This window comes from Sabethes cyaneus, chromosome 1 (assembly GCF_943734655.1).
Source record: "Sabethes cyaneus chromosome 1, idSabCyanKW18_F2, whole genome shotgun sequence".
Classification (NCBI taxonomy): domain Eukaryota; kingdom Metazoa; phylum Arthropoda; class Insecta; order Diptera; family Culicidae; genus Sabethes; species Sabethes cyaneus.
This window is the reverse complement of record NC_071353.1, coordinates 32,286,919-32,304,084: the sequence shown is the minus strand read 5'-3', so window position 1 is coordinate 32,304,084 and position 17,166 is coordinate 32,286,919. Positions and strand designations below refer to the sequence as shown.

Here is a 17,166-nt window from a genome sequence, read left to right as displayed (position 1 = left end):
ATAATGCGCGTCCAATAAAAAATAAAGTAACAATAAAACAAGCCCATGCTTGGAGAGAGAGAGTGGAACGTCGAAAGAAAAGTGAGCGTACATCAAAGCGTGGTGCACTCTCGGCTCAGCCAGCTGTTTCTAGAGCGAATGTGTATAGAGCAGATGATAGTTAAGTACGTGATTCGAGTGATTACAGAGGCAGGCGGTCAATCGCTCAGTGCCTTTGTAAATGTCCATCGGCTTAAATGGGAACCCGCTGTGGCGCATTCTTATCAGCTAACAGCTACCAGTCGCCTTCATTTGTAACGGAACAATATGTGTGACACTCGCTAGATCTGCTGAGCAAAAATACAAACATTTCTCGTTTCATTGCTCCTTTGTGTAATTTTTTGTGACCCGTGGATTGGTCAAGTGATTTAATCGGAAGTGGATCTCTAGCGGAATACGATATAAGCCTGGGCAAAATGAATGAAATTGTGCTAAAATATAAAAGCTGGAAATCCTACATTAAGGTACGTAAATCGAAACGACAGTAAGTTCATTTTCGATCGGCTGAGTTCACAATTAGCACCAATTTCCTAACTGAAACCCCCAATACACATTGAACCTGGTCCAATCCATTGTGCTCACGAAATCGCTGCTTCTGTCGGTAGCGTTGTTTGGTCGGTTGAGTTCAGTGCGCAATATTGGTTAGAGCAACGAAGCAATTTTTCCTCCACTACTCGCCGTCTCCGGGTAGCTTGCAAACAGCTCCGATGGAGATAGCATTCACCCAAAGGCCCGCGAGTTACAAGTGTCGAAAAATGGGCAAACCTGTTTGAGGGGTGCATCTAATTTTGAAAACGTTTGAACTAGCCACCAGCTCAGTAGACAAGCGTTAATAAATACTGTAGGGCTTATAGAGTTGTATGGTTTTGTTGTGATATAGGTAATTTACATGCTCGGGGACTCGTTTCAAACAAGTTTCTGAAAGAGCAAAAGTGAAGAATGGATTGAAAAATGATTTAACATGAGAGTAGTATACCAGTACCTTTATTGGTCCTGTTTTGACATAGGACTACGTCATACAGGAAAGTAGGCAGTCATTCCACAAAAATAAAAAAAAAGAACGCCACAGAGTAGTTAGGTTTTAAGCTCTAAAAAATCGTCAATTTCCGGTCCGATTTTCAATTTTTTCGAACCAATCAATCGGAAACTCTTCTACGCATGGACACTAATAACTGAAATTATTGGATTTAAGTGGGCGCGTTTGAAAAATTTCCAAATGTCATATCATATCTTATTGTTATCATTTTCAATGCATTTGCTAAGTATACAAAGCTCAGTTTCATCATTAACAGTGCAACTGCAGACAAACGTGCGTCATCTTCAATATGAAATTGACTTTCGCCGATTTTGGCAATATAAAATAGCTCGATTACCAAAAATATGGTAAAAGGCTAACTTACGCTTTGATATAAATATGTGATCAAACAGACTAAAAACTCAATACTTTATGTTAATCATAAACAATAGATAACAGTTTTAATTCTTTCAAGGTTTGATGACAAAAACTGCCTATCTAACCTAATGAATTAATAATTGACATTTAAATATGAGACATACTACAGTACGATTTCGAATTTGGTCGCCTATGTTGCCAAAATCGAAACCGTGCCAAAACCGAGACCATTTTAGTATGAGAAAATTTAATGTAAATGCTTTATAAATTGACAAAATTTCAATAACCAACGATTGCAACCATTTTATGTTTAAAAAGTCCGCCAAGAGCTATCCGCCCGGTATAAATACGTTATCGACACCCTGCAGTAAGACGTAGTCCTACGGCAATTAAAATATTGTTCGAACCCGCATAACTTTTTTTCATGAACATACCGTGGGTATCATTTTTTCGACACTTGAAGCATGTATGCAGAAACTGATTGATATTTAAGCATATTTTTGGAAGTGAAATATCTTGTATTGCCAAAAACGAATACCGTGAACGTACCATATTCTGCGCAGTTAAGACATTTTTATGATTCTTACGCTATTCTAATTATTCTAGATTTAAATTAACAACGTAGATAGCAGCAACGTGTAGTGCTACGATCTATAATATCTGGTAAAAAATATAGGAATTAGAAGTCGACTAACAATTGAGTATATTTTTCGTTTTGTAAACTTATCCACGGTGCCTAATTCTGCGCACTTTCTTGTCCATGTTCCTAATTCTGTGCATGTTTGCTCCTAATTCTGCGCACCCAAAAAGTGACAATAAATACTCCTGCCATACTGTTTATGTCTTTATACGCTGAAATCACACCAAAAAATCCGGCATTAGCTATTACCATAAATCAATCCATGATCCGGCCTTCTTATGCTGTCAGGGTAGCAAAGGAATATTGTTATCATTTTGATTGCCTCATTTTAAATATTTTATTCCCGATAATGTTAAGGGCGAATTGATTCGAGTTTTCTGCATACTTAACATTACACTTTAGATTAATACTAAAAATTGTGTTTTCATATAGAAACCACTTCCCCACTCTCTGACAGCCCCATGAGGTTGGACATTAAAAAAAAATAGAAGACATGGTTTCATGAACTGGCGCTCGTAGGTTCGGACCCCGAGACACAGCACAGTATTCCAATCAAAGCAAGTTAAAGATTCTACTTGAATTTTCATACCTCTATACCTCAGCCATTTGGGTGCGGTTGCGAATTTTTTGGTAATTTCTTTGTAGGATACATTACTGCGCAGAATTTGGCACATGAATAAAAAATCTGTGCCTAAATCTGCGCATTATTGCATCGCATTTTTCTAAGGAAAGCAATGCATGCAATCACTCTTTTTGTCTAAAACATGACTAAAACTAATTATTCTTTCTAATTATGCTGGCTAATTTGATCATTGCAAAGAATTTCGATCATAAATTTGTTAAATTTATAGAAGGATAATCTTAGCGTTGCTGCTAAATACGATGTTTTCTGCCATAAAAAATACTTCATGTTTCACGTTAAATTATTTCACTCTCAAATATTATGGCCCGTTTGTGAATAATGGCGTAAGGGGCCATCCATATACCACGTGGACAGCTTAGAGGGGGGTGGGGGGTACGTGAATGTCCACGCTTGTCCACGGAGGGGGGGAGGGAGGGGGTATAGAAAATGTCCACGTGGACAAGCGACATTTTTTGCAATAAATAGAATTTCAATTTGTGCCTTTTGAATTAATGAAAATTAGGTCACGACGTGTATTGTACTTTGCCTTACAATCAAATGCACCTCGCCACGAAAAAGAAAATCCATTGACAGCGTATTTGAAAAATAACTTCTTAAAATTTCTTGAACCACAACGGAGAGGTCTTGTGATGTGTTAAAGTCAGCGACCAAGCTAAGGTACTCTGGTTGGACAGGGGTTGAAGCAGACGAATCTTCAAGCGAAGGTCAAGCTGGAGCAGACTTTCCTGTAGTCCATCATTTATTTGCAGTGGACAAGATTAGCATCGATAGAAGAACCAGATTTAGATAACATGCCTAGTTTAGCTTGCTTTTACGTAAGCTTTTTTCTTAATTTTTTGAAATTACAGAATAACGCAAATGAAAATAGAATTGAGCATGTAGAATTTCACATAAGAAAAAAAAATGTCCACGTGGACAAACAATGGAGGGGGGTGGGGGTTGAGTCGATGTCCACGCTTGTCCACGGAGGGGGAGGGGGGTGTTGAAAATTGGCATTTTTGTATCCACGTAGTATCTGAATGGCCCCTAATATTCAACAGACATTTATAAAAAAAATTACGCAATGATCATAGTTATGCACAATGCTAAAAAATACTTATATAAAGAAAAATGCGCAGAATTAGGAGCTGCGTAGAATTAGGTACGGTCACGGTACATTTGTTGCCAAAATCGAGGCATACCAAAATCGAACCATGCCAAATTCGAAATCCAACTGTAATGAAATTACACTATTCAGTGCCATGTATACTTTTTTTACGAATTATTTTTAACTTTGAACTGATAATCTATGCTTATAGTTAGTTCACTCACAGTCTGACTGGTATGAATGACACTGCTACCCAGATAACACAAGATCGTAATAGAAAGTGCACATTAAGTCGTATGCATGTCAATTTTACATTGGAATTGCATAATGATTAGAGTATGTCAAGACGAAGTGTACAATAAGTTGTTTTGCGGTCGTGCGTGTCGTCATATACAACTTATTGCTGTGAATTGTAAAGCAGTATAGATGACTGTAACATTTAGTTATATCTTAATCGTATATTGAACATTATTAAGTTGCGTGTTTCAAAAATTGTTGTATAGAATGCAAGATAGAATTATCAAAATTTTTGCACGTATATTGCCTCCACTTTGGTACTTATATATTCTTATGTGGTGTGAAATAAAACTTTTTCGTGCGGATATGATTTCGTATCGCTCAGTTGCAACCGAAATATACAAACCAAATTGTTTACTGGGTAGTGATAAGATTTTAGGTTTCCGAACTGGAATGATTCATATGATCCGAGTGCTAAATGTGCGAAAACGGTTCGAGGGAGTATGATTTTTTTCACAACTTAGCTAAATACTTTTGCAAAATCAGACCTGTTGCTATGAAGGAATAGAATGTTGCACGGTCCTAGTTAACCTTACTGTTCTAACATTAGCGATGTTTTGTTTACAGGGATTGTATTGTTGAGTATTGTTGACGGTAGGAGGGTAGGCTTTTCCTGGGATCAAAAAAAGGATACTATGCTAAATTATGTGTTTTTGAGTCATTTTCTTCGGATTGACGTAAATCGCGCTCGTAAAAATCAACTATCAGATTGTGAATATTCTAGAGATGGGCGAAAAAATCATTTACTTCCCTCGTATGTATCATTCTAGTGTAATGCAGACAAAAGTTAAGGATTTATTCTGTTGCAACAGAAGTTTTAAATCAATGTTGATCCATAACTGTGGCAGATATTCAACCAAATTTGCAATATTTATTATTTCGCTACTATGGCGAATTTGTTTAGATTTCTATAATAAGGGATGCCTCACTGAACTGCCCATGGATGCATAGTCGACGTAACGACCAGCACCATGATTGTTGAGAAAACGCATTTTTATCGTGAAAAACGTTTAAAGCCATATAATCTTTGCTAAAAACTTTTTCAATCGAACAATCTGTCAATTTAGTAGAGTTTATTATTCAAAACAGGACTGATGGGGTTTTATGATTCATTTATCATTTATTGTGTTTAAAAAAATGCGAACGCCAGTTTATGCGAATAAACAGACTGTTTTTTTGAACGATTATTCACATAACTTGGCGTAAAGCTACAAAAACAAATAGGTTGCTATGCTGATTGATTATGCAGGGAATTACGTCAACCATTAGCATTACGTGAAACCAATAGCAGAGTAGCTCAATTTTCCTAAATTTCTCGAATATTTTCGAACAAACATATGTTGTTTGAGTGTTGGGCATATGAACAACATAGTTAAGAGTGCGTAGGACCGAAAAAGTACATTTTGGTCATTTTGGTTTTTACGTCAACTATGCATCCATGGGCAGTGAAAGCGCCGCACACGATGTCAGTGACTGAAATATATGTTTCACTTGGAAGCACCATGCGGCTGATGGCCACCGGGCTTTCATCAGACTTTATTTGTTTGGTCATTTTCCACTTTATCATATGTTTTCTTTCTCTCATTTTGAGCAACAGTCACGTGAGTGAATCGGTGCTTTGATTTGTACTGTGTGTGTGCGCGCGCTGCGCCTCTGTGTACTAAAATACCGGTAACAATGACGTACAATTTGTGGAAATATCCAAATGCTCGCTCTTTTGCGGATTTACTGTGACTCAACGATATTCGCCCGCCCCATCAGTCGCTTGTGTAGAACCTGAATAGCAACTGTACTTATTTGCGGTTTCCAGCGGATTAGTCGTAAATGTAAATCTGCATTTATGAGGCAATCTCTCACGATATCAAGTACAGCTTCCAGTTAAATTTATTTGAAAGAAGTGCCCTGCATAAATATTACATTTTCGATTATAATATTGTCCAAAACAGTTTAGATTAGAGTCTATGGGATATAGAAAACTGTGCAAAAAAAATGTTTTTCATATTTTATTCCTTATCTGACTTAATCATTTTTAAAAACGAAATTTTTCGTGCATTTCCGCTGGTATTTTCCCAGTGATCCGTATCATAGCGTCTACCAAACCCTCTATCAGCACAGGGCGCCGTCTTGTTGAAACCATATATCGGCCAAACCCAATACTTGTAATACAAAAATAATTCCGAATCACAGACCAACAGCCGGCTCTCTTGGCACTGACCTGGCGGTCAGCTTCCTTTCCATTCAGACGGTCACGAGCTGCGGCGCTCACCAAAAATTCGATGCTGAGACAGTTTCAGATAAATTGAGGGTTTAAGTCAAGATCGTTGTGCAAAATTTTGCACATGGTCGATCAACACCCATTTAAGAGAAACGTGGAAAAATTATCGTGGTATCACATACGTTTGTACCTGTTCGAAAGTGCTGGAGATTATAGTCCACGACGCAATTTTTGTGTATCATATTACAATACTTATCCTATGATCAACATGAATTTTTCCCTCAATTGCTACTGATCTAACACAGTTTGTTACTTTCTCTTTTGAAAGTTTTAATAATAGACTTAACCACGAAATAGAACTTGGAGAAACTTGGAATTTCGGATCTGATTCTGGTCTGAGTTGCGAGGATTTTTTAATACCTGAAGCGGCATCCAATATGTAATTTAGTCTTTATTCTTCGAACGCAGTAATGCTTAATGCTTTCCGGGCTGAATGCTTGCCATGGCGAGTCTTGTGAAATCATTGTTGTGGTCGTGGTTGTGGTCGTCTATTTCAGGTTTTTTTTCATGACCACTTATGGTCAGAAGTTTGCGGCCCACGGCTTTCATAGAGAGATCTGATTCGGGGATTTGGCCCGCCTGGTAATGGTATTACGGTAGTTGTAACCCAGAATGAAAAATAAATTAAAATATTTTTATTTAATTTACATTTTTATTTAATGTACAGTATCAAAACTTACATATTCCTTTTACCGATTGACATAAGTTTTTACTAATTTGACTGCATTTTTATGACAATATCCAGCAAATATCCCTTGAATTGAGCCTTCAGGTACGATGCTGGACGAACAAGCTAGTCGTCGTATGTTCGAATTTCGGCTGGCCTGTACTGCTACAGTCAGTAGAATCATTGTACTAACCTCAAAATTGTCCTGTACTTCAATAACCGGCTGCGAAATCTGTCGATACAGATGGGTCAAGTCCTAAAGACATTTATAACCCAAAGCTTCGGTTTTGGCCTTGAATTATTTTATTGCAAGAGATTTGAAAGTCAACCTCCGTTGTTTTGAGGAGTTTCTAGAGTGATATCTCGAATTTACTTTGCTCTGAATCCTTTAATATTAATTCATAATTCTTTATGCGATGAATAAAGTTTTCTCCGGTAAAATATAGCAACAAAATGACAATGTGGTGGGAACAACGGTTGCATTCCTCTGTTTGATAAATCTCTATTCCTGCTAATCATACGATTTGTTTGAACTTGACACTCCTACAATGCCGTACGTCATAATAAATACGGAAGATAAGGTATTCTGCATCCAGCTGTTACTATGGAGGTTATGGTGTGATAAATCTCGACGCGATGAAACAAAGTAATACATGTGTATATAGTGCAATTAATTCGTTTAATTCAATACTCGTGCTTCTTAACCGTTCTGGATTTAGTTTTCAAAAGGTCGGATAACTTATTGGGACCTCCCCTCCTTGTTAGGGACCACCACCACCAACTTGCCTGCACTTGCGTCAAGTAGCTTGTTTATCATTTTCGATGAGTTATTACCTACCCTGTGGTAGAATACGCCTGGCATTAGAGAAACATTAACCTCTCCGCCTGTCGCACAAAATGATTTGATCATCCATAAGAAAACTAACCATTTTGGTCGTTCACAAATGCACTAATAATGATGGAATAATAGCACGCATCCGATATAAGTATTTACTTACATTTTGGGAGTTAATTGTGCGCTATAATTGTGGTAACTTTTCCTTTTTTGAACTAAATTGTTCTCTTGCGGCTAATCCGCCATCTTTTTTACACGCGTAAGTAAATTAAACGCCTATACCACGTTCTACCACACCCCCCCTGTTAGGGATCCCCTTTTTGTTATTCCCCCATTGCAGATTACCTTGGGAACATGTGTGTCCATTTTGATGAAGTCCAGGCGTTTGGAAGTAATGGCCTCACCCCCTGTTACGTACCCTTTTCGCTTTTTTGTCATCCACCACAGTGCTGATTTTCTTATGTCAAGGAACATATGTGTCAAGTTTGGTGGAGAACAGTCAAAGCGTTCGGGCGTTATGGCGGAACATACAAACATACTCACGCTTACTTTTCTGTACATATATAGCATACTAGCTGACCCGACAAACTTCGTATTGCCACGAATTAAACTGTGTTGTACATAAATCGTGAATCTCGGAAGACCTTTGTCACAATCTCGAGTTTTGCAAGTTTCTGGGGAGTTCATGGGTGTTTTAAAATACAAATTTTCCTCACAGTAAAGTAGAAAACAACTCCCCCTATTGCTTAGCCTGATAAAATAAAGCGGATAGCATTTAAATATTCGCCATTATTACAAAACATTTCGCCGAATTCCATTTTGCGGAACACCAATTCTCAGTTGACCATAACGCGTAATATAGATTTTCGTAGAATACCATTTCGCGAAAAACCTTACGCGGGATGTACCGTTCCACGGAAAATCTTTTCGTAGAAAGTACCATTTCGCAGGGGTGATCCCACTGAAGGAAAGTAATAGAGGTCAGTAGATCTAGGAAAATAAATAAACCTAGATAGAGGTGATCTCTACGGGGGGCTGCCCCCCGCAGTGGCCGGCGCTTCCGACGGCAGGTCGCCGGCAACACTCGCGGCCTGTGGCCGTCTCGCGCTGAATTATCTAATGTTACTATTGATAGTTTTTGGTGGTCTTGTTAGTTGTTTTAGTCTTGTTGTTTATTTGTATGAGAGTCCTTATCCCCCTACCACAGGGGTGAGGGGTCTCAAATCATCACTAAAAAAATTCCTTCCTCCAAAACGCCCCATATGCAAAATTTGGTTCCATTTGCTTGATTACTTCTCGAGTTATGAGGAAATTTGTATTTCATTTGTATGGAAGTCCCCCCCCCCCCTAAAAAGGAAGAGGGGTCCTAATTCATCATAGAAAATATTCATGCCTCCAAAAACACCCACATGCCAAATATGGTTCCATTTGTTTAATTTGTTCTCGAGTTATGAGGAAATTTGTATTTCATTTGTATGGGAGCCCCCCTCCTAAAGTGGGGAGAGGTTTCAATTCACCATAGAAAAATTCTTGTCTCCAAAAACACCCACAAATAAAATTTTGTTACATTTGCTTGATTAGTTCTCGAGTTATGAGAAAATTTGTATTTCATTTGTATGGGAGCCCCCCCTCCTAAAAAGGTAAGGGGTTGAAATTCATCATAGAAAAAATTATGCCTCCAAAAACACACATGCCAAATATGGTTGCATTTGTTTAATTAGTTCTCGAGTTATGAAGAAATTTGTATTTCATTTGTATAGGAGCCCCCCCTCCTAAAGTGGGGAGAGGTTTCAATTCACCATAGAAAAAATTCTTGTCACCAAAAACACCCACAGGTCAAATTTTGTTACATTTACTTGATTAGTTCTGGAGTTATAAGGAAATTTGTATTTCATTTGTATGGGAGCCCCCATCCTAAAGTGGAGAGGGGTCTCAATTCACCATAGAAAAAATTCTTGTCTCCAAAAACACCCACATGTCAAATTTGGTTTCATTTTCTTGATTAGTTCTCGAGTTATGAAGAAATTTGTATTTCATTTGTATGGGAGCTCCCCTCCTAAAAAGGTAAGGGGTACTAATTCATCATAGGAACAATTCATGCCTCCAAAAACACCTAGATGCCAAATATGGTTCCATTTGATTAATTAGTTCTGGAGTTATGAGGAAATTTGTATTTCATTTGTATGGAAGCCCCCCCTCTTAAAAGGGGAGGGGTCATTATTCTCCTAAAGAAGGGAGGGGTCTCAATTCACCATAGAAAAAAAATGCCTACAAAAACTTCCACATGCTAAATTTGCTTGATTAGTTCTCGAGTTATGAGGAAATTTGTATTTCATTTGTATGGGAGCCCCCCTCCTAAAAAGGTCAGGGGTCTCAATTCATCATAGAGAAAATGCATGCCTCCAAAAACACCCACATGCCAAATATGGTTCCATTTCATTAATTAGTTTTCGAGTTAAGAGGAAATTTGTATTTCATTTGTATAGGAGCCCCCCTCCTAAAGTGGGGAGGGGTCTCAATTCACCATAGAAAAAATTCTTGTCTCCAAAAACACCCACATGTAAAATTTTGTTCCATTTGCTTGATTAGTTCTCGAATTATGCAGAAATTTTTGTTTCATTTGCTTGGGAGCCCCCCTTCTTAGTAGGGGGAGGGGTCTCTAACCATCATAGGAACCTTCCCTGGCCCCAAAAACCCCTACATGCAAATTTTCACGCCGATCGCTTCAGTAGTTTTCGATTCTATAAGGAACATACGGACAGACAGATAGACAGAAATCCATTTTATAGGTATAGATAGATAGACATACACCGCTATTCTATTTATATTTCGAACGAAAGTTTTTTCGAACGCAATTTCCGCCAGCAAAATCAAATGGGCAAAACATCTCGTTCGACACAAGTCGAACGAAATAAAGGTTCATTCGAAATACTGAATAGGGGTGATAGATAGATATAGGATAACCATTTTGGACCCCATCAGCAGCTGTACATAATTTGGACGCTTCCATTTGATTTTGCTGTAGGTGTCCGAATTATTTACAGGTGCTGATGGGGTCCAAAATACGTTGGTTACCCTAGATATAGATTAAACATGATGACATGACTCTTAGAACAAAATCCTTTCTAATACTTCGTCAGACGTATTTTGCTTCACATTCTGTTATGCACATTTCGAAGCAATATTTTGCAAACTGGAGCTCCAAGCTGCAACACTCGAGCATCGCTATGCGGGCATGCGCTCGTGTTCCATGTTTAAAAAAAAACCAGTCGCGTCTGTTTGTCTGCGTTGTTAATTTAATTCCTCATAATAATTATTTACCTTATTTCCTCACAATAATAAAAACTATTGAAAGCACGTTGTGTCGTGTCCGAGCGTGTCCTTAAGGTCAATTTCCTGCCGTGAAATCAAAACTCCACTTCCATATACTCCAAAATTAGTACCTACACAGAATGAGGAATGACGGCTCTTGCAACATATTTCAAATCCCGCTGATTTGTCGAGCAATTCGAGTACTCTCTCTCCGACTCTTTTTCCGTATTTTTTTTCTCCCAAACTTTGTTTCAATACTCAGTTGTCAGTTATGGTTATGCACGTTATGCATTAATGAATATAACCCACACGTTGTTTCCAAAGGATTTGTATTTTATTCGGACTACCGTTTTACCCCAAAATGCCTAGTACCAAATTATTTCGTGTTTCATCGATTCAAGGGATTCAAGGGCAATGTGGTATATACAGGTGTGGCAATGTTGGTAAAGTAGTGTTAGTCAAATGAAGAAATTGCATCATGGTGTGGGTGAAATCGTAAATTGACCAATTACGATCAAGCGTGACGTAACAAACCCCATTGTTCGGCGCGGTTTGTTGTAGTATGACGTCGTTTCCTGAATTTTTGCTACTAAACCAACAAATGTCTTCTTCTTCCACACCTTTTTAAACCACATTGGTTCAAGTGTACGATACTTGTGAACGGACCCTGACAGTTCGCATAATGTTTTATGTTGTTTTTGTCGATTTCGCTACGTCGCTGTGTTCTGTGTAAACGTCAAGCACGAAAATAGCATATCAGAAAAGTTGTCAGTTCAGGCAGGAAAAGTATAGTAAAACGTTGCAAAGAAAGTGATTTTTTCCTAAACTGTATAAAAAGTGTCTCCTTTATCTCTTTGATGAAGCAATATTATCTGTGCTGTAGATTACAGTAGTTTGTCATTGGAGCTTTTTCAAGTATCGTGAACGAAAGTTGTAACCTACGGAATTGTTTAATCGTGAACCACCCACACTTAAAAACAGAAGAAAAATTGCTTCGTTTTAGCTCTTCAGTGTTAGTCGCAGAGTTTTCTTGAAAACTCTAACGTTTGATAAGGGCATATTACCGATCAATACTTAACACTTTTGTCACCTCCGAACGAACCAACAACGGAGCTCAAGCAATTAGCTAATGATTCTTCTTCTCGATCTCGTTCGACATCCAATGGTGCACCTTCCTCTCGACAGTTCGTAAAACTAGTTTCGGAAGGTATGGAGGACGAAACGATTTTTAGCGAGAAGCAATCAATACGGGAATCGGCCCGGGGAGCGCTAAAGAAGTACGGCAGTATTTCTGGCACGGCCAACAGCGGGAGCGGTAACCGATCGCCTGCCCTGTGCACCGATGCGTTAATCCGGCATGACATCGAGAAGACCGATACCCTGCAGGGAATCGCGCTTAAATATGAATGCAGTGTGAGTATTATTGTTTGATAATGTGTAGGCGGATTTTTTACTATCAATTTTGATTACCTAATGATTATTTTAAATTATTTCTTAATTACGTTGTTTCTAGATGGAACAAATCCGCCGTATCAATCGTCTTCTACCAACCGACACAATCTTTCTGCGACCTTTTCTCATGATACCTGTGGGGAAAGATTCACCCTACTATCCGAAAGATCCATCGGCGATTATACGACCTAGTGCACTCTCAATTCGGTCGGCTTCGGTTGCTGGCTGTCCGTCCAGTTCATCTGCCTCCTCGACGCCGGTGACAGATCAAGGCATCAGTGAAGCTAGCGCTATTTCACCAGAAGAGGAAAGTCGAAAGAATATGGAAGAGTTTCTTGGCAAAATTGATTCCTCAATCGCTTCTTCCCGGAAGTACATAGCGGAATCTCAGAAAAACAGTGAATTCATGTCCAGTCAGAGCGACGATAATATATTCAGTTCCGGTGCCAGCGTCAATAGCAGTGGGTACTACTCAAAACCACGGGCATACTCGACGGCTTCGTCGTCGTCGTCAATTTCATCATATCAGCAGTATCATTACCATAATATCACTGGCGCAACGGGAGGAACAGGTGCTAGTTCGTCGTCCCATCACCATCACATTCGACAAAATTCATCAGGAAGCACGGCTTCTGACACGAGCCAGTTAATTGTTATGACCCAAGGAAAACGGGTACAAAGTTCACTGCAAAAGCTGGAAAAACAACAAGACGAACTGTTCGAGTTGTAGCAGCAACAACATCTCCCGCATGCCTCACAATCGTCGATGAAACCCAATCAGCCTGAATTGAAAATGCTAGTTGAATATCGTCGTCATGAGCAGTATTTGCTTACTGCAGGATCCAGTGACGATTGTTTCCACTATCAAGTCCATCCATCGTACCGGCAACTGGCAACAACGTTTGGATCAGGCTTCAAATCCAGAATAAACAGTTTTTTATCACTGTTGATGAGAACCAGTCAAAACCGTGAACAGTGTCGGCTGCGCCATCACCGATATCATCGGCAGCAGAACGAGATCATAGAAGTAGAGGAACCAGCAATCACCAGTCCAGTGCGAAAAATGATTTGCAGGACAAAGAATTAATTGCCGTTTGTTTGCGATCAATTGTCACACACAGAGCAGGGACTGCACAGTGAATTGCGGCGCGGTAAGTAGTTGATCACGGTATAATAAGGATTGGTTGAATGAAGAAAACAATACAGTTTAGATCATCCGTACATTAAAATACTTAAAGCTGACTAATGAGATTCTTTTAGAGCAATAGCCTCCAGAAAGCGAAAAAGTATGTTTCTTAATGAATATAGTGTGATATTTAAAGTATAAGCTTTAACAGTCATCGTTTCCGCTAATTATGAACAGCAAGGTTTTTGTTTCACGCGGCAGCATACTGGTTCAGTAACAAAAACCACCAGATGTTTCGTCTTTCAAAGCAAACTAACATTCTCGCGTCCTGCTGGCTGGATTTCGACACCAGGCTAAACAAGGTCAACACACACTCAGATGTACAGATTAGGTGAAAGTGTCTGCTTGTATCGTTTCGCAATTCTCGCCTCGCCCTTAGTAAGCAACTGTATTAAATTTATCGACTATTAGTTCTATTGACATTTTCACCAAAACCAGCGAACAATAATTATACCAACGTTTCATTTGCATGTGATCGCAGTTTGTGAGTAGTTTGAACCTGTCGGGTTGCTACTCATAAAGTTATATTTACCCTACTGAATTTAACTCAGCTAATTTGTTACGAATTATAAAAAATGAAATTTTACGTCCAATTTTTCGGTTATTACATCTTTACTTTTGTTATAGGCATGTAAGAAAATAAGGGTAATAAAAATGGAGGTTTTGAAACGTCCCCAACAATTCTGTTGCTGAATAAATTTCAATATTCAATATTCAAACCAAATTTTGTCATAAATTGCCTAATTTTCAATACGAGTTTGCAATCTTTGTCTCATCATGATAGACCAAGGTCCCGGAATAGTTCCTTTAAAATTCGATGTGTTGTTTCTTTGACTTGTCCTTCATCACTTTTTACGTGTTTTCGACGTGAGAAAGCTACAGGCGCTGTTTCATTTACAGCGAACAACAGTAATCCTCACTTACTTTAGCAGCCGAGAGCACCCCGGTCTCTTGCCGTATCAAGAATTTGTCTCCATTGTACTCGGTCCTAGGCTACTCGTCGTCAATTAATTGCGATACGATTAAAAACTGAGCCAAAATCATACTCTGCATTCGGCATTGTGTTACCGTGAACAGTGATTCACATAGCAACACTTGGCTTGGCTCTGCACCGTCGTAAAGAGAGATTGACGCATTGATACTGGATGATTCTCTTTTAGAGAACATCAGAACAGCTGGCCCTTAAAACACGATTAAAGCGTAAAAGGATACACTATATAAGAGATCATAGATCGAAACTTTGGACGACAACCACACTCAGCAGAAGGATGTTCCATGTTAGCAATTGGAAAAACGCGATTATTTTCCGAAGCGAAATAAAAACGCGTGTTGGTCAAATGTTTATTTGCAAATCGGTTATGAAAGTAAACGTAATACAAAGTGTCTTTGAAAATGTATAAAAGAATATCAGTTCTGAAAGAACCACAAAGCCGAATTGCATTCAATCAGCACTAAATAATTAACTGACCTAAACGAAAATGTGCTATATATTTTTCAGTTCTACTTTGCAATTATTCAATTAACATGAAACACGATCCGCGCTCACTGCTTGTTATAAAACCTAGCACTTTTATTGGAAGTTTTATCCTTATAAATTAAACATATATCAAATAACGAAAAAAAATTAAAACCGATGCCTTTGATGTGCTACATTAGGAATTACCTAACTTGTTGTATTGGAGCACCCAGAAATCAAGTGATAAATTATCATCTTATATTGTTCTGTAAATAATTCACGTAGGCTTTCACACTCTCAATAATTCGCAGTTCCCTAAAAATCGTTTTGTTTTTCTTTTCTTTTTCTTTGATTGAGTTCGTCAAAACTAAATGAAAACAATGAAAAATAATAACGCAGTTTGCAATGATAATCATCACAATTATTCATCACGAAATATGCAATTGATTAGTGTGCTAATTGTTTTCCTTCAGAAGTTGCTCACTACCGCCCATAACGTAATTTGTAGTTACTAGAATCACCTAAACCAAGCAAAAGCAACACTTTAACCAGCCCAATTTGTGATAGCTCTTGGTTCTGATGTTAGATTCCGTGCAATCAGAGAGTTCCCACGTTGCTTCGACCGTCACTTGTATTGTAATTTTCTATCATCTATCTGATCTGAGCCACACGAACTATAATAAATGAGATTCAGTGCCCACTCATATTTATGGTTTCGTTATACCTTAAAGAATGGTGCAATTTGTTGTAGAACCGTTGTCTAAGTATTATAGCTTGTTAACGCAAAACATTTAATCGCGATGGAATGAGAATAATCACTAAACACACAAGCGAATCAATAGTTATAACACAAGCAAAACGTACTATGCTTAATCGCGTCAGTAAAAGTAGCGAGAATAAATAATGGATTTAAAAACCACATTGATGATACATTAAGTGTAAATACCAAAAAAAGGGTGCACCAGACCAAACAAGAGCGAAATAGTTATCTATTAGTTTGCGAAAACTGTGTGGAATAAATTTCGAGGATTGTTCAGGGAAAAGTCATCTGAGAGATATGATCTGAAAGGAAACCAAAATTTGTAGTAATTATTTTAAAGGAAAATTAAACTATAGATAGTCACCTAATACTGTAATAGCAATCGAGCAATCGAACTAAACTTTGGGTAAACATGAATAGAGCTAAAGTTGTTGAATATATTCATGAATGTAAGTGTAAATTTGTGTATATATTTGTAGTGGATGGAGAGCCTACTATATATAACGTATATGAATGAATACGGTATAAATCATTATTATGTATAATATAACAGCTGTGGGTTAGCATGATTTGTTAATTAGAACAAAAGAAAAACATCCGAATGGGCAATTTAAAAACTCCCGGACGAATGTCGGGAAAGAGTTTTTTGCCTTTCCTCACTGTCTACAATATAGTGGACCACATTAGTTTCGCTTGTCACCGACAGCAAGAGACGCAGGCCAGATTTTGAGAGGTTGACAAATCCTTCAGAGCTGAGGTAAAAAAGAGCAGATCGGATAACCAACCACATTGGATACCTAGCAGGGAAAGCTCTTTCGAGCGTCTGTACTTCACCTTAGGAAAGCCTGAAAACGACGATTGTCGTATACTAACGAGCTGGGAACCAGGCTTGATGCTCAGGATAATCCAGCATTCGCCTACTAAACTGCACCGGGTGTTTGCAAAGGTTAGAGAGTTTACCGGAGGAGTGGATGGAAGGAATCGTGTACTACAAAAAGAGAAACTAGCTGAATTGGTGCAATTACCACCTGATCACTCTGTTAAACGAGTGTCATCTACAAGTTAAATACTCTATCGCCGCCAATCGATAGCAGCAAAAGAATTTGTGGAGCAATATCAAGCCC

At 38.4% G+C, this 17,166-nt stretch overlaps 1 protein-coding gene across 2 annotated transcripts; it reads left to right on the top strand.

Annotated features, from left to right (window-relative positions):
* The first annotated feature begins 422 nt into the window (after positions 1-422).
* Positions 423-16,555, top strand: LOC128745452 (lysM and putative peptidoglycan-binding domain-containing protein 1). Of its 2 annotated transcripts, none has more exons than XM_053842530.1 (3): positions 423-503; positions 12,374-12,601; positions 12,702-16,555. In XM_053842530.1, the coding sequence occupies exons 1-3, from the start codon at positions 456-458 to the stop codon at positions 13,368-13,370; spliced, it is 945 nt and encodes a 314-aa protein (XP_053698505.1). In that variant the 5' UTR covers positions 423-455; the 3' UTR covers positions 13,371-16,555. The 2 variants fall into 2 exon arrangements, with proteins under 2 accessions (XP_053698505.1, XP_053698513.1); XM_053842538.1 differs by lacking the exon at positions 423-503 and adding an exon at positions 11,978-12,121 and having other exon boundaries at positions 12,192-12,601.
* The last annotated feature ends 611 nt before the right edge of the window (positions 16,556-17,166 follow it).

Excerpts from the sequence above, each read along its gene's own strand:
- LOC128745452 (XM_053842530.1), top strand. The coding sequence starts at position 456 with ATGAATGAAATTGTGCTAAAATATAAAAGCTGGAAATCCTACATTAAG. Across the intron at positions 504-12,373 it reads GCTGGAAATCCTACATTAAG|TTCGTAAAACTAGTTTCGGA; the intron begins GTACGTAAATCG and ends TCCTCTCGACAG. Across the intron at positions 12,602-12,701 it reads CGCTTAAATATGAATGCAGT|ATGGAACAAATCCGCCGTAT; the intron begins GTGAGTATTATT and ends CGTTGTTTCTAG.